The sequence below is a fragment of the Eubalaena glacialis genome, chromosome 11 (genome assembly GCF_028564815.1).
Source record: "Eubalaena glacialis isolate mEubGla1 chromosome 11, mEubGla1.1.hap2.+ XY, whole genome shotgun sequence".
NCBI lineage: Eukaryota > Metazoa > Chordata > Mammalia > Artiodactyla > Balaenidae > Eubalaena > Eubalaena glacialis.
The window spans coordinates 107,022,147-107,040,496 of NC_083726.1; the positions used below are offsets into that span (position 1 = coordinate 107,022,147).

At 40.9% G+C, this 18,350-nt stretch overlaps 1 protein-coding gene across 8 annotated transcripts in view; it reads left to right on the top strand.

The window, feature by feature from the left end:
* The window catches only part of DUSP16 (dual specificity phosphatase 16), an 85,793-nt gene that overhangs the window by 62,910 nt on the left and 4,533 nt on the right, over positions 1-18,350 (top strand). For all 8 annotated transcript variants that reach the window (XM_061205334.1, XM_061205338.1, XM_061205332.1 and 5 more), the window contains 2 exons: positions 9,961-10,120; positions 15,438-15,561. In XM_061205334.1, coding sequence (XP_061061317.1) covers positions 9,961-10,120; positions 15,438-15,561 — 284 coding nt within the window. The remainder of the gene's footprint in view (positions 1-9,960; positions 10,121-15,437; positions 15,562-18,350) is intronic.

Below are 18,350 nucleotides of genomic sequence, written 5' to 3' on the forward strand. Positions count from 1 at the left end.
ATGTCGTCTTTATCCATTCATCTATCAGTGGGCACTTAGGTTGTTTCCATGTCTCGACTTTTGTAAATAGTGCTGCAGTGAACAAGGTGTTGCATGTGTCTTTTGGAGACAGTGTTTTTGTTTCCTTCGGATAAATACCCAGAAGTGGAATTGATGGATCAGATGGCAGCTCTATTTTTAATTTTTTGAGGAACCGCCACTCTGTTTTCCGTAGTGGCTGCACCAGTTTACATTCCCACAAACTATTATTTTAAAAATAAGATAAAGTAAGGGAACTAACATTTATTGAAACTTGTATGTCATGTGCCACTTTATCCTCAAAACAGCTTTACAAAATAGAGATCATTAGCCCTGTTTTACAGGTAAGGAAACTAAAGCTGAGGGAGGTCAGGTAGCCCCTCCAAGGTCATTCGGGTAGTGAACGGTCACGTGCTGAGCCGGGCTCCCAGTTTTCTGGGACTGGTGCCCGTGTGCTTGTCCTGCACACTGAGTTCACCCACAGTAACAGGAGGAAGGAGGGTTTAGAGGCACGTGTGCTGGCAGAAGGGAAAGTGGTGGTAGAAGTTTATCAAAACTTCCTTCTGATTGTTTCTGTTTTCTCAGTGTAGATCATCCATGAGCAGAGAGAGAGGGTGAGGGAGGACATATGGAGAGTCTGAAAAGAACGGGGAAGGGCTGGAATGGCACCCAGGCTAGAGGCCAGGTGAAGACCAGGGGCACAGAGTGCCCGCTGAGGAGCGTGACCGGAAGGGGCCCCGGCAGCAGCGTTGCTGAGTGGTCTTCTCGGGCCGCGTTCAGCTGCCTGCGTGCAGACGCAGACTCGGCGGCGAGCCAGGTTTATCCAGGCCTGTGATCTTGCCGAGTGAGTGTGAAGAGGTGACGGAGGGACACAGTAATTGAGGGTGAAAGCGAGGGAGGGATTCCAGGTGACCCTCGAACAGTGCGGGGGTTAATCCTCGTATCGTTTATGGTCGGCCCTCCCCATCCGCAGGGCCTCTGCAACCTCAGATTCAACCATCTGTGGATCCTGTAATACTGTAGTGTTTACTGTTGAAAAGCATCCATGTATAAGTGGACCCGCACAGTTTAAACCTGAGTTGTTCAAGGGTCAACTGTGTAATGACTGGCCACAGAATTTAAGTTGGGCCCGGAAGGAAGGACAGACGTCATGAGGATGAAGGACGGAGAGAAGGCTGAATGAGGTCCTGGGGGGATTGAGGGACGCCAGGAGTGGTGGTGGAGGACAGTAAGCTGGAAGGAAGGACGTGGCGTCCTGCAGCGCGTTGTGTGAGGTTATGGTTACTGGTAACGGCAGAGACCAGACCGGGCCTCGGGAGGGATTGCTCAAGGTGAGGCGCTCAGAGAACCCAGAGGCCACGGTGTCGGAAGGATATTTGAAGGCCAGAGAAGAAAGATTACGTTATCGGTAGGAAGCATGTGTTAGCCGACTGAGCACAAAGTTGAGCTAAGTATTAAACAGCATGAACGCTCTCTGGAAGCCTAAGGATTACGACGTTTAATGACGGGACAGAGTGATACTGAGCTGTGTACACTTTACACAACACACTGAAACAACGCTGAATGAATTACGTAAATTCCTTAAAATGTGGTAGGAAGTCACAGACCTCCATCTCTGAGTAAAAGCAGTCATGATTCTATAAAACAAACCCGTTCTTCATACTTGTAGTTCCATCCCAGTTCTTGCTGTCGGGAACATTGATGTATGATGCCCTCTCTGCCACTTATATGCCCGGCCGTAAACATTATCAGGAGAGAAGGGAACAGAACAGTCACGTGACAGTCACGTGACGCCTCAGCTGACTGCAGCCCCTCCACCCACCCACCCTTCTGCTCTGCCGCCCTCGGCAGGTGGACACCTACCTCCTGGCAGCAGTGGGCTCTGGGCCGTCGCAGGGCTACTAACCCCATTTGAACAGTCTGCTCACCAGGACGCAATTGTGTTTGCTCTCGGACCTGTTTAGGCCAATGTACTTGTTATTATAACGATGTACGTTAGTTAAAATATTGCATACACGGATGAAATATGAATGAGGAAAGAGAGTGGTTTTTCTATGACCTAAGCTAAATGTTTTCAAAAGATTCAGGAAAGGGACTTCCCTGGTGGCGCAGTGGTTGGGACTCCGCACTCCCAGTGCAGGGGGCCGGGGTTTGATCCCTGGTCAGGGAACTAGATCCCGCATGCATGCTGCCACAACTAAGGAGCCCATGTGCCTCAACTGTGGAGCCGGTGAGCCACAACTAAGGAGCCCACAAGCTGCAACTAAGGAGCCCGTCTGCCGCAACTAAGACCCAGTGCAACCAAATAAATAAATAAATATTAAAAAAAAAAAAAAAAGATTCAGGAAAGAGATTGCTCTACGTTTTTTTCTGTCTTACTAGGCAGGGGAAGGCAGCTGTAGAATATTTAGGGGACAGTCATAATCTAGAAGATTCTGCACTGATTTATTGCTTTACTAGTTCTTGCTCTTTAAAGAATGGAAAGTATAAGTGGTAGATGCATTTGGTTGTGATTTTCTTAAGAACTCCAATCAGCTAACGTATTTAAAAAAAAAACCAAGGTCCTGCATCAGAAATCAGTGAATTAATGTACATTTATTTGTTTTGAGTTAAAATGTTTTACGTATATATGTAACATTTTTAACGGTTTCCTCTTTTAACTCATTTTTTCCACTGATGTATAACTACCATTTTTTTCTCATTTCATTTTGTGGTTAAATTATTTTATTATCACTCCATTTCAACACATTCATGTCCCCTCCCCCCTTACATCAGTTATCTAAAATAAAGCTACTACTTAAATGCATCTTTTCGTGGCACACTGTTTTATATGTGGAGAATATTGTTGAGACATAAACAGCGTTGTAGGCTTGGATGACTGATGTCTCTTACATGAGGTCAGAACTGCCCCTTTTTTGTGTTTCCTTTCCGTCGGGCCATGACCATTGGGCACGTGGCAGCAGCGGCGTGAGGCTGGGGGACGTGCACGTGGGCAGCCAGGCCTCAGCCGGGGGCAGCAGGTGCCAGTGTGAACACGGCAGCAGGGCCACGCTGTGATGCCCGTGGCTGCAACTGAGGTGACAATCAGGGAAAAAAGAGGTAAAATAGGACTGATTAGTCTCCTCCAATAGCCATCAAGTGTCCTGAGTTGCTCCGAGAGTCTCCTCAGAGAAGTCCATGCCCAGAGGGGTGCTCCTTTGTTTCCTAACTGGTTACAGTTAAAAAGGGTGAAAAAGGATGCAATTAAAACTTTATATTCTGTTACTTCATTTGGTTAAAAAGAAAGTCTGTATGTAGGCCAGTTACTTTATTGCTCCACCTAATTTGCTTTAAAAAGAACTTCAGTAGAGTATGGCAGTTAAGAGGACAGATTCTGGAGATGAATATGCTTGGATTTGGATTTCTATTCTGGACCACTTGTTAGCTGTATAACTTTGGAAACATTACATAAACTCCCTAAGCCTCAGTTTCCTCATTTTAAAAATGAGAAGAATAATAGTATCCATCTCAAAGGGTGGTTGTGAGGATTAAATGAGACAGTCCATTTAAATGCTTAGCACAGTACCAGGTACATAGTAGGCATTCAGTAAATGTTAGATGTTGTTTATTAATGTGTACCATGTGCCATAGTAGTATATTGTTAATATAACATAGCACCTGTAGCAAAGGTGCCCAACAAATTTTTTATTGAATTTAGGTTTAAGTGGTCATTTCTACAGAATGTAGACTATTAGGCTAATTGTCAGAAGTGTACATTGTTCTAGACTTTGTGTGGGGAAATCACATTTGATGCTCCCTACTGACTTGTCTCACGTTAGTGTTGTCCTTTGTGAGCATCGCCTGTGGTCTTTTGTGTAGAGTAGGTAACGCTGCCCGCATCAGCCTCTCTCCTCAGAAACTCCTATGTCTTTATTATCAGACTACTTTTAATTTAATAAATCTTTGTCACACTGTTGATGGAAAGGAGAAGGAAATGTAAAAAGGTTCCTTTCTTTAAGGAGCGTTCATGAGAAAGGCCTGGAAGAATTTTATCTCCAGTAACGCTGCCGTTCTTGCGTGGGAAACAGTGTGGTGATCAGACAGTGGTAGAAAACAGTGTGACCTTCGCTCGTGTACAGACGTTTAAAAGTTGTAAACACCACTGAGATCTAACAGGAGCCTACGAGACCTTCGGAAGGTGAGGGTCAGTCACTCTAAGAAGCTCGCCTAGCTCCAAAAGCTATTTCTTGACTCCGTCATCTGATAGCTGAGAGGGCTGCACACCTGATCTGGATTTACTCAGTCTACCTTTTCTGTAAAGCAATATATTTATTGCGCTGAAGGTGGTAAATGAAGGGATGAGCGAGTTGGCAGGAGGCTAAAATAGGGAGAAAATGACCAACTGTCCTTCGGGGAGTTGGAGTTGGAACAGATTTGTAGAGGAGGTAGCATTCCAAGAAAAGGAAGACGTGACCAGAGTTGCTTAGAAGAGAATGATTTCAGGCCAAGAACATTTCCTGAGAGGCAGCAATGGATGACTAAATGAAGTGGGTGGTATAGAAAATGGAAAATGGTGGACGGGATGTTAGCTGAACAAACACGTACTGAGTGCAGCTATGTACCTGGTGCTGAAGGGAGAAAAACAAGCAAGCATCAGGCCAAGATCTCACTACTTCACTGCTTAATAGGAGAGACAAGAGAGAATCTGCTAATGATAACACGGTGTGCTCGGTGCTTTACTAACAGCATGTCCAAAGTCCTTTGGACGGGCAGAGAACAGAATGGTTAATTATGCACCAGTAGGAGGGGTTCATAGTAAGGTTAACTTAAAGTAGAAAAGTGGAAGAGTCATCAGGAAGAGGAACAGGGCCTGCTGAGCTCAGAAACGGTGTGAACAACATCGGGGAAGGGGGATGCACATGTGATGGGATTTGGAGGTTGTACGGGACAGGAGCAGGCAGTGAGACGTGATGAAACTAAGCGTGGATAAAGCACGTAGCTCGTGTTTAATTACAAGAAAGATTACTCTAGTTGTTGTTTGGAGAGGAAAACACTGCAAACTTCAAAAGCTCCCTGTTGGCTTTTTTGCTACCATGGTGAGGGCTTACCACTGAGCAGCGACTGGGAACAGAGAGAAAGGCTGGACGGGAGGGGTGATAGCAGGAGGGTTTGGCAACATTAGGATGGGGGTGGTGAGGAAGAAAAACGGGATGAAATGATCCCATTTTCTAGCTCAAGTGTCTGGGTGGATGTTATTACCAAAAACCGGTTTTGGATTACAGAGAGGAAACAAGAATTTGAGGCAGAGAAGGGAGAAAGAGAATGTACTGTGTTTCTGACACTTTGAGTTTGAAGGTCCTGAGGAACATCCAAATAGAGATATCCAGGAAGCAGCTGGAAATACGTGTCAAAAATTAAAGAGTGTGTGTGTGTGTGTGTGTGTGTGTGTGTGTATTTATTTATTTAAGAGTCATCAGCATGTAGAGGTGATAATTAAAACTACGGAAACAGAGTCAGCCTTCAGAGAGAGTATTTACAGCCAGAAGATGGCCTAGGACTGTATCTTAGAGAACAACCAGCATGTTCGGTTTGGGAAGAAAATGTTCTCATTGTGTGTGCATATATTCTGAAGTCATAGCACAAAATAAACAAAACAAACAAACAAAAGTATTCTAGCATACTCCCAAATCTTGTAAATCAATGCACTTATTCATGCATTTGGGGATTACATCTAACATGGTCATAATAAATTTACATAGTTGCCAAGGAGGGGAAAGTCATAGTAAACTGTCGTGGTTTTATTTTCTGTTCTTTGTTCCACTTCTCTCTCTAGTAATGAAGATAATAGAGAATTGACTATATTAGTGATGTGTGATCTTCTAAACAGCCTATTTTGCCCTTAAAAAATTCCGCTTTAAACCCTCAATAAATTTAAGAAAACTGAAATCATATCAGGCATCTTTTCCAACCACAACGCTATGAGGCTAGAAATCAGCTACAGGAAGAAAACTGCAAAAAACACAAACACATGGAGGCTAAACAATATGCTACTGAACAACCAGTGGATAACTGAAGAAATCAAAGAGGAAATCAGAAAATACCTTGAGACAAATGAAAATGAAAACACGACGATCCAAAACCTACAGGATGCAACAAAAGCAATTCTAAGAGAGAAGTTTATGGTGATACAAATTTACCTCAGGAAACAAGAAAAATCTCAAATAAACAACCTAAACCTTATGCCTAAAGCAACTAGAGAAAGGAGAACAAACAAAACCCAAAGTTAGCAGAAGGAAAGAAATCAGAGCATAAATAAATGAAATAGAGACTAAAAAAACAATAGAAAAGATCAGTGAAGCTAAAAGCTGGTTCTTTGAAAAGATAAGCAAAATTGATAAACGTTTAGCCAGACTCATCAAGGAAAAAAGGGAGAGGGCCCAAATCAATGAAATCAGAAGTGACAAGGAAGTTACAACCTACACCACAGAAATACAAAAGATCATAGGAGACTACTATGAGCAACTATATGCCAATAAAGTAGACAACCTAGAAGAAACGGACAAATTCTTAGAAAGATACAAGTACACTCTCCCAAGACTGAACTAGGAAGAAATAGAAAATATGAACAGACCAATTACCAGTACTGAAATTGGATCAGTAATTCTAAAACTCCCAACAAGCAAAAGTCCAGGACCAGATAGCTTCACAGGTGAATTCTACCAAACATTTAGAGAAGAATTAACACCTATCCTACTGAAACTATTCCAAAAAATTGCAGAGGAAGGAACACTTCTGAACTCATTCTATGAGGCTACCATCACCTTGATACCAAAACCAGACAAAGATATCACAAAAAAAGAAAAAATTACAGGCCAATATCACTGATGAACATAGATGCAAAAATCCTCAACAAAATACTAGCAAACCGACTCCAGCAATACATTAAAAGCATCATACATCATGATCAAGTGGGATTTATCCCAGGGATGCAAGGACTTTTCAATATCCACAAATCTGTCAGTGTGATATACACCACATTAACAAATTGAAGAGTAAAAATCATAGGATTATCTCAGTAGATGCAGAAAAAGCTTTTGATAAAATTCAACATCCATTTATAATAATAAAAAAAAAACTTCTGAAAGTGGGCATAGAGGGAATGTACCTCAACATAATTAAGCCATATACAGTAAACCCACAGCTAAGATCATACTCAATGGTGAAAAGCTAAAAGGATTTCCTCTAAGATCAGGAACAAGACAAGGATGCCCACTGTTGCCATTTTTATTCAACATAGTTTTGGAAGTCCTAGCCACAGAAATCAGAGAAGAAAAAGAAATAAAAAGAATCCAAATTGGAAAAGAAGTAAAACTGTCACTGTTTGCAGATGACATGCTACTATACATAGAAAATCCTAGAGACGCTACCAGAAAACTACTAGAGCTCATCCATGAATTCAGTAAAGTTGCTGGATATGAAATTAATATGCAGAAATATGTTGCATTTCTATACACTAACAACAAAATATCAGAGAAATTAAGGAAACAGTCCCATTTACCATCACATCAAAAAGAATAAAATACCTAGGAATAAACCTACCTAAGAAGGCAAAAGACCTGTACTCTGAAAACTGTAAGACGCTGATGAAAGAAATTGAACACAACATGATGGAAAGATATACCATGTTCTTGGATTGGAAGAATCAGTATTGTTAAAAGACCGTACTCCCCAAGGCAATCTACACATTCAGTGCAATTCCTATCAAATTATCAATGGCATTTTTCACAGAACTAGAACAAAAAATTTTTTTAATTTGTATGTATGTTAACACAAAGACCCCGAATAGCCAAGACAATCTTGAGAAGGAAGAACGGAGCTGGAGGAATCAGGATCCCTGACTTCAGACTATACTACAAATCTACAGTGATCAAAACAGTAAGGTACTGGGCACGAAAACAGACACACGGATCAACAGAACGGGATAGAAAGCCCAGAAATAAACCCACACACTTATGGTCAATCTATGACAAAGGAGGCAAGAATATACAATGGAGAAAAAGTCACTTCAGTAAATGGTGCTGGGAATACTGGACAGCTGCATGTAAAAATATGAAATTAGAACATTCTCTAACACCATATACAAAAATAAACTCAAAATGGATTAAAGACCTAAATGTAGGACTGGAAACCATAAAACTCCTAGAGGAAAACATAGGCAGAACACTCTGACATAAATCGCAGCAATATCTTTTTCAGGCCGTCTCCTAGAGTAATGGAAATAAAAACAAAAATAAATAAATGAGATCTAATTAAACTTAAAAGCTTTTGCACATCAAAGGAAACCATAAACAAAACAAAAAGACAATCTACAGAATGGGAGAAAATATTTGCAAACGATGCTACTGACAAGGGATTAATTTCCAAATTATACAAACAGCTCATACAGGTTAATATATATATATATATAAAAAAAAAACCCAATCAAAAAGTTGGCAGAAGACCTAAACAGACGTTTCTCCAAAGAAGACACAAAGATGGCCAATAGGCATATGGAAAGATGTTCAGTATTGCTAATCATTAGAGAGATGCAGATCAAAACTACAATGAGGTATCACCTCATACTAGTCAGAATGGTCATCATTATAAAGTCTACAAATAATAAATGCTGGAGAGGGTGTGGAGAAAAGGGAACCCTACTACACTGTTGGCGGGAAGGTAAATTGTTACAGCAACTACGGAGAACAGTATGGTGGTTCCTTAAAAAACTGAAAATAGAGCTACCTTATGATCCTGCAATCCCACTCCTGGGCATATATCTGGAGAAAACCATAATTTGAAAAAATACACACAACCCACTGTTCATTGCAGCACTATTTACAATAGCCAAGACATGGAAGCAACCTAAATGCCCATCGACAGATGAATGGTTAAAGAATATATGGTGGGGGGCTTCCCTGGTGGCGCAGTGGTTGAGAATCTGCCTGCCAATGCGGGGGACACGGGTTTGAGCCCTGGTCTGGGAAGATCCCACATGCCACGGAGCGACTAGGCCCGTGAGCCACAATTGCTGAGCCTGCGCGTCTGGAGCCTGTGCTCCGCAACAAGAGAGGCCGCGATAGTGAGAGGCCCGTGCGCCGCGATGAAGAGTGGCCCCCACTTGCCACAACTAGAGAAAGCCCTCGCACAGAAACGAAGACCCAACACAGCCATAAATAAATAAATAAATAAATAAATAAATAATTAAAAAAAAAAAAAGAGAGCCAGATCATAAGTTTAAAAAAATATATATATATATATATGGTGTATATAGTATAGTATAATATATAATATAATGGAATACTATTTAGCCATATAAAGGAATGAAATAATGCCATTTGCAGCAACACGGTTGGACCTAGAGATTATCATATTAAGTGAAGTGAGTCAGAGAAAGACAAATATGATATCACTTATATGTGGAATCTAAAAAGAAAAAAGGATACAAATGAACTTATTTACAAAACGGAAATAGGCTCACAGGCATAGAAAACAAACTTATGGTTACCAAAGGGGAAAGGTGGTAGGGAGGGATAAATGAGGAATTTGGGATTAACATATACACACTACTATATGTAAAATAGATAAACAACAAGGACATACTGTATAGCACAGGGAACTATACTCAGTATCTTATAATAACCTATAATGGAAAAGAATCTAAATATATATATATGTATAACTGAATCACTTTGACATACAATTGAAACTAACACATTGTAAATTAACTATACTTCAGTTTTAGATTCTGCTTTAAACTTAAGTCTTTACATGTCATTGTGCTAGTTTTATTGGATTTCACTGATTGAATGTAGTCTGATTGTTTCACGGAAACTAGTCATTTTAATCATTATGCTAAACTTTTCTCTTTAAAAATGATCATGCTAGTATGTTATTAGTTACTTTAATTGCTCTTTCCCTCCCTAGGAGCTGATGCAACAGAATGGGATTGGTTATGTGTTAAATGCCAGCAACACCTGTCCCAAGCCTGACTTTATCCCTGAATCTCATTTCCTGCGAGTGCCTGTGAATGATAGCTTTTGTGAGAAAATTTTGCCGTGGTTGGACAAATCAGTAGATTTCATTGGTGAGTAGCTCAAGTAATATTACAAGCCCTTTGGGTTATAGTCTCATGTAGAGGTATATCCCTCCCTCCCTTCCTCCCCTTTTTTTTCCATTAGAGAAAAGGAACCTATTTCATACAGTTCAAAAGTCTGAAAACACATGATGCTGCTTATCTCATTTAGTGGCCAAGGTGATGTGTGTGTGCCATGCCATCCCTAAGGGACTAGCCTTGTGACATCCTAGCTAACTTTAACACTACCAGGGTTAAGCCTAATGGGATCTGTGATTGGGATTAAACTTTTTACCCACTTCGTCAAATCCTATAAAAAGACTTTTGGAAACTGTGGTGGCATTCCTTAAACTGTTTCTGCCTTGCTGCTATGTTTTCCCCAGAGAAAAGTCAAATCCTGTGAAAACAAATCCCATTACCTTTAAAGTCTTTATGTCACAAGATTCCTAAGCCTCAGTCCGTGTGCCAGTAATTTCAAGTAGTATTGGATCTAATGAAATTCCAACACACACACACACACACACACTCACACACACTCTCTCTAATACTTGTGTGGTCATTCCTTGGCGTTGTCTGTGACAGGGTCTGGTGCGGACTGTACTTTGTCCTGCTCACTGGGCCCGTCAGCCCTGGAGCCTCCCTGACTCCCAGCTTCTGGTGCTGTTGTGACATTTTGGTGCCTCGGGATCAGGTCTGCTGGTAGGAAATCGATGATGTGTATTTGAAATGTGGTTTTGGTGGAAAGTGGCTAAACCGAGGAGACGCGTTCTTTGCTCTTGAGCGGCATAACAGGGTGTGACTCTTGATGTCCGTGTGAAGAGTTTTCGTTAGTTTTCCCCCTAGTCACACACGTTTGAGCACCCTCATCCATAATTAAATACTCTGAATTGGTTACTGAAAGTTCAAAAAAAAAGAACTAGTTCCTTTTAAACAGTGAAACTATGTAAATTAAGCCCCTCACTATATCCTTCATCTGCGAGAAGAATTTTCTAGACAGTGCTTTTGGAACTTCGGGCAATTCTGAAACAGATCTCTTTTTTTTCAAGATTTCAGATTGCCAAGTCGTCTCCTCTTTAATTGGCATGCATTCTGTGAAACACCTGAAGATAAATGGCTTGATAATTCATATTAAAATAATCACAAACAAAACTCCCCAAATTAATCCTCCCCACCATTCTACTTCTAGGAAATATTCAGCATATCGTTCAACGTTTGCCTCTTTAAAAGACGACAGTTATAGTTAATGTTCCCATTGCATGTCACATTGATCCAGAGATGATTGGCTCTAATTTCAGCTAAAAGTGCGATTTCAGAATCTATTTAGACTAGAACCTGATTCTGTTAAGTCATGACAATGTCTAAGCTTTAGGAGGTTGGTAGAAAAGAGAGAATATGAATAACTTTGCCCCCAGCTTACTTTCTTCTTTCATTGGAGCTCTTGGCCACTTTTAATTCCTACAAAAGGAATTTTACCATGTTGCTGGTTGGTGAAATACCCACCCAAATATGTATCGTGATTTATTGTATATCTGAAGATGTTTTTACTTACCAGTAGTTCACTTGCTTGGCCCTGTTTACTGTTAGGGCCACCATCCTTTTCCCACCCAGACGATCCAGGGCAACACGTCCAGCCCACTGTGGAATTCAGCCCATGTTCACTACAGTTGCTAGTCTCGTCCAGGCTGTTTTAAGCTATGGTTAGTCATGGCAGAGAATATAATTTGAAGACATACCCTCATACCAGGACTTAATAACTTATAGGCTCATAGTTTTTAGTATTCAGGTTAAATTTCAATAAGTTTGTTTGTTCAGTAAGGTTTGTTGGAAGGACGCAGTTTTCATGGGGTGTTGCCTTTACTCCTAGTGGACGCAGGCAGCGGCGAGCGCATTTACCCGTCTGTGCCCCGAGTCACTGACCAGGGCCCCCGGCCCAGCTGGCTGCTCGCACGGGCTCCTGCTCCGCCTCACCCACCGCAAACTCAGGGCTTCTGTAGGCAATCCAGGGAGGTAATTAAGAGTATGTGCTTTGGAGCCAAACTGTATTTGATTATCAGTTAAGTGATTCCAGGTGAGTTACTAAAACTTCTGTTCCTCAGTTTCCTGATCTGGAGACTAAAGATAATGTTTCTACCTTTCAGGGATATTGTTTGGATTAAAATAGATGATGCATGTAAAACACCTTGCAAGGTGCCTGACTCATAATTGGCTCTAATAAATAGTAGCTTTATTTTAAAAATTATCTAAGTCCTTTTCTATTTTTTCTTAGAGCTGTACTCTGTCACCTCAGTTATTTCTTCCTTCTTTTTAGCCTCTTTAACTTCTCCCTGTCACTGACTCCCTCTTAACCCATTTCATTTGTTATCCTCTCTTTTTTTAACCTAGAATTGATAAAATAGAAAAAACTGAAAAATAGATAAAATTGAAAAAATAGATACATCTTGTTTAATTCCTGGATTGTTGTAGTGGCAACCTGCTTTTTTTTATTTCCAGTTTTCCCCGTCAGTGCCTTCTTGTTGCCCCCTATTCAGGAACCTGCAGAGGCTCCTTAATTGCCTCGAGTCCTTAGCCCAACATTCCCAGACTCTCCAACACCTGCTTCCCACCTCTGAACCCTCCTCTCCGGTCACTTCCCGCCCAGCGTGCACCAGCCAAGGCTGTTTTCTGAGTGGTTGTCCAGCCCCACCGTGGGTCTTTCTCAAATGTTTCCCTTCTCCTCTCCGCCAGGTCAACAGGTATTACCTCCTTTGCCTGAAGAGACTCAGTTTAGCACTCAATTCTGCCAAGAAATGTGTTCTAATGAACCCCACTTCAGTATAATCACTTTTTAGTTCGATTTTTAAAATATATCGTCAAAGCAGTTGTAATTGTAAAAACAGTATAAGTACCATGCGGAACATTTGAAAAAGAAACCTGTAACCTCAACATCCTAACACATCTGTTATCATCATTGCTTTATTTCCTTCCAGCCTTTTTCAAATTTTTTATAAAGATTACCTTTTAAAATATGTATCGGTCAGCCAGCCAGTATTTACTGGGTTCACACTGTGTGCTCAGTGTTAAACCCTTTGGGGGAGTGTTAGAAGCAAGACCCTTCTCGGTCCTCCTAGTCTAGTTTCGCGATAATTATTAAAAATGATGAGAGAGTACTGTCAACATTAAAAAAATATTTAAAGCCAGCCTACTTCCAATAAGAATTTGAAGCAGCTTACAGTAAGAGGTTGGGCTCAAAAGATAACACACATGCACACACATACCCATTAAAGTGGGACAGAAGGGCAAGAACCAGGTAATACGGGACTAGGAAAGGCACAGTAAAATCTGAATTACAGTTATCTCTTGAAATTGAGTGAACACCTTAGCTTTGGGCTTCTTAGCAGCCAAGGTGAAAGAGGAAATACTAACAGCAGTATAGGCTAAATACTGAATAGTTGCGAGGAGGAAGAGAGCTGTGTAGCCCAGGAAGGCTTGGACTTTACGTACATGTGTTTATATACTGTTAGGTTGTATAGCGTGTCCTTTTTTCTTTGTTTCAATGTTGTTTTGTGTTCATTTGTTATTGTTTTATTGTGTTTGATTTCCCTGTCTAAAGGGAAGCTGCTTGATTGTTCATGTAGTACCTTAAAGCTCTATGGTGTTTTGTACATAACAATAAGTCCTATACGTTGGGAATTTGTTATATGTATAACAGAGGTGGTGAGATTGAAGTATTATTGTATTGTATATTGTATTATTCAGCTGCCAGAGCAGATTCCCTGGATACCTTGTTAATTACAAGAACTTTAACATAAGGTTTAGTAAACTTTTGGTAGTTATCAATGAAAACAAGGATGAAAAGGGAAGAATTTAGCTCATGGCAGCAGCGTGCAGGTAAAGGGTAAGCACATACGTAATTGTTCAGATATAAGGTAGTCACTGTACTGGCTAAAATGGTAGTTGCTTCCAGGCTGTGGGATAACTTCATCCATGTCCACGAGAAAGCTTTTAAAGCTCACCTACAGTGAGAGATGGCAGTACCGTGCCATCGAATTTCCTTGGTTCTTGGTTCTAACGGTGTCCACGAGTCCTTCTACCATGTTACGGGGAATTAGCATGACGCAGTCAGAAAGTATCTCCTGGGGGCTTCCCTGGTGGCGCAGTGGTTGAGAATCTGCCTGCCAATGCAGGGGACACGGGTTCGAGCCCTGGTCTGGGAAGATCCCACATGCCACGGAGCAACTAGGCCCGTGAGCCACAATTACTGAGCCTGCGCGTCTGGAGCCTATGCTCCGCAACAAGAGAGGCCGCGACAGTGAAAGGCCCGCGCACCGCGATGAAGAATGGCCCCCGCTCGCCGCAACTGGAGAAAGCCCTCGCACAGAAACGAAGACCCAACGCAGCCATAAATAAATAAATAAATAAATAATTAAAAAAAAAAAAAAAAAAAAAAGTATCTCCTGGATATCAAGGAAGAGGTCAGAGTTCCCTTGGTCCTCATTAAGGTGACCTACTGAAACTGATTCATGGTACACACATGGCTTCTTCTTAAATTCAGCAAGTAAAGTTAAGTGAGCCACTTTATGACACACAGAAAAGTCTCCCAGAGAAAAATAGGGAAATTATAGGAAGGTGGATTCTAGGAGTCGGCATTTTACAAATTGCTTGACTTGGCGTCTCTTTGCGTCGTGATGTGGTATCACTGTGATTAAGTCTCTCCCCATCCCCACCTCCCTGCTTTTTACACAGTTAATGTGTGTCGCATATGTTTAAAATGAAAAAAAAAATTTTTAATTTAATTGCTCATATATATCAAATCATTATGTCATACACCTAAAGTACAATGTTATATGTCACTTATATCTCAAAACTGGAAAAAAATGTATCTCTTACGTAATTCGAAAAAAACTTAACTATCAGACAACATAGGTAAACAAAATATTAGCTAAATCTTAGGATTTTGGATGTTATTTTCTTTATACTATTCTGTATTTCTGAAGTTTTCTACACTAAACAAGTAGAATCACGTGATCACAATGTGTGATTTATACTCAGGGAAAGTTATTAAAATAATGTAAAAAATACATGGTGAAAAGTACTGAATAAGAGGCAAACTGACACACATTAGGGACACATTGTTTATTAACACATGTGGACCTTCATTGTTCTATATGTAAATCGTGGGGAAATCATCTTCCCCTACCTCCTTAAAAGAATATTGAAAGGAAAAATAGGTAAATAGATGGGCTTTACTTCGAGTTGCCAGATGAAAGACATTGTGTGAGTAAATGGAAATAAGATTTCACTGCTGAACAAAGTTGTCATTAATGACCCGTTCTGAATTTGACTCATACAGAGAAAGCAAAAGCCTCCAATGGATGTGTCCTAGTGCACTGCTTGGCAGGGATCTCTCGCTCTGCCACCATCGCCATCGCCTACATCATGAAGAGGATGGATATGTCCTTGGATGAAGCTTACAGGTGAGGACAGGAACATGCCCTGTGAGACTGGCTTCTCCTTTGACCTGAAGCATGAGAAGACATGGAGGGGGTGGGGAGAGGGTGGTGGTGACCACGTTAAAGCAGATCATGATGATTTTAGTTATACTCTTTACAGGTGACTGGATTTTTAAATGGTTTTTCAAAGATTGGAGAAAAATGCATTTTTATAATTTAGCACTAATTCTGCCCTCACAGGTATCAAGTTCATCCTCAGCTACTTCTTAAGTTTAAGCAAGAGCAAATACAGAGATCTCCATCCTGTTACTTGAGTTTATATCTTTGCCTAGTTGGGGAAATATCATTTGTTCTAATTTACACATGAGAAAGAAACGCTCCAGGAGAATACTCATTATAGAATTACTACCGTGCTTCAGATTTTGTGTCTCTTTCACTGTGGAAAAATCCCAATATATGCAAGTATAAAACCAAATAATTGTCAAACTCCGTTCGTTGAGTAGAATTTCCTGCAATCTAGCGTTGCTTAGATTTTTAAAAAAATTTTATTGAAGTATATAGTTGATTTACGGTGTTGTGTTAAGTTCTGCTATACAGCAAAGTGATTCATTTATACATACATATATTCTTTTTCATATTCTTTTCCATGTGGTTTATCACAGGATATTGAATATTGTTCCCTGGGCTATACAATAGGACCTTGTTGTTTATCCATCCTATATGTAATAGTTTGCATCTGCTAATCCCAAACTCCCAATCCTTCCCTCTCCCACACCCCCTCAGCAACCACAAGTCAGTTCTGTATGTCTGTGAGTCTATTTCTGTTTCATAGATATGTTCACTTGTGTCATATTTTAGATTCCACATATAAGTGATATCATATGGTATTTGTCTTTCTCTTTCCGACTTACTTCAGTTAGTATGATAATCTCTAGGTCCATCCATGTTGGTGCAAATGGCATTGTTTCATTCTTTTTTATGGTTAACATTCCATTGTATGTATGTGTGTATGTGTGTGTGTGTATGCCACATCTTCTTTATCCTTTCATCTGTTGATGGACATTTAGGTTGTTTCCATGTCTTGGCTATTGTGAATAGTGCTGCTGTGAACATAGGGGTGCATGTATCTTTTCAAATTATGGTTTTGTCTGGGGATATGCCCAGGAGTGGGACTGCTGGATCATATGGCAACTCTAGTTTTAGTTTTCTTGAGGAACCTCCATACTGTTCTCCATAGTGGCTGCACCAATTTACATTCCCACCAACAGTGTAGGAGGGTACCCTTTTCTCCACGCCCTCTCCAACACGTATTATTTGTAGACTTAATGATGGTCATTCTGACCTGTGTGAGGTGATACCTCATTGTAGTTTTGATTTGCATTTCTCTAATAATTAGCGACGATGAGCATCTTTTCATGTGCCTATTGGCCATCTGTATGTCTCCTTTGGTGAAATGTCTATTTAGGTCTTCTGCCCATTTTTTGATTGGGTTTTTTTTTTTTGTTATTGAATTGTACGAGCTATTTGTATATTTTGGAAATTAAGCCCTTTTTAGTCACATCATCATTTGCAAATATTTTCTCCCAGTCCACAGGTTGTCTTTTTATTTATGGTTTCCTTTGCTGTGCAAAAGCTTGTAAGTTTGATTAGGTCCCATTTGTTCATTTTTGCTTTTATTTCTATTGCCTTGGGAGACTGACCTAAGAAAACACTGGTACAATTTATGTCAGAGAATGTTTTGCCTATGTTCTCTTCTAGGAGTTTTATGGTGTCATGTCTTATACTTAAGTCTCTAAGCCATTTTGAGTTTATGTTTGTGTGTGGAGTGAGGGTGTGCTCTAACCTGATTCGCATGCGGCTGTGCATAGAGTTGCCCAGATTTTGAAGTGTATAATTTGGAGTGGGTTGCCTCCACCCCCCTTTCTCCAGACAGAAGGCAGCCAGTGACAGCAGCACCGAGGACTGGGGTTGTGTCCAGGGACGCGTGAATCGGAGTCCTCTGTGTATCTTGTTGGATAGAGGCGGTTAGTTTGCGTGTGACAAAGGATCAATAAATATAGGCACGTGGAGCCAGGCCTCCTGTAACAACTGGACTTTCTTCTAAAATTGGAAAATCTGGAAAAAAGAAATGAGCTACCTGAACAGCTTCTCACTTGAGGAAGGAACTGAGGAGGCGGGTCCTCCCTGTGTCCGCATCACTCCTCGTCCTCCACTCTGGCTTCTCCCTAAGGTCCTCCTGCGCCCAGTAGAAACCAGCAGGGAAGCCACCCTTATATCCTGTTACGAGGTCTCATCACGAGGATCCTGTATTTAAACTTGTCACAGTTGAGGCAGTTATTTCTGGCTTCATTAATTTGCTTTAGGTGACTGATTTCCAAGGAGTTTATTTTGGAATTTTCTCTTTCCTCCTGATTCAAATACAAATTTTCAGTGTAGTTGCACTCCTGCATCTTCTGACAAGTGTCTTAAGGGTCAGGGGCCACTGAAGAATATATCTACTATTTCTAAAGAAAGAGTCTCTGTTTCTACAGTGAAACATAAAAGCTGTTTATTACTAGTTTTGATCCCTTGATGACTCTTTTTTAAACAAGGTGGTTACAGAAATGAACCCCGACATCAGACCTGGTTTTTTTCTTTTTTAATATATATTGATTTGGTTGCGCTGGGTCTTAGCTGCGCAGGCGGCCTCCTTAGTTGCGGCTTGCCGGCTCCTTAGTTGCGGCATGCGTGTGGGATCTAGTTCCCTGACCAGGGACTGAACCCAGGTCCCCCGCGTTGGGAGCGCGGAGTCTTAACCACTGCGCCACCAGGGA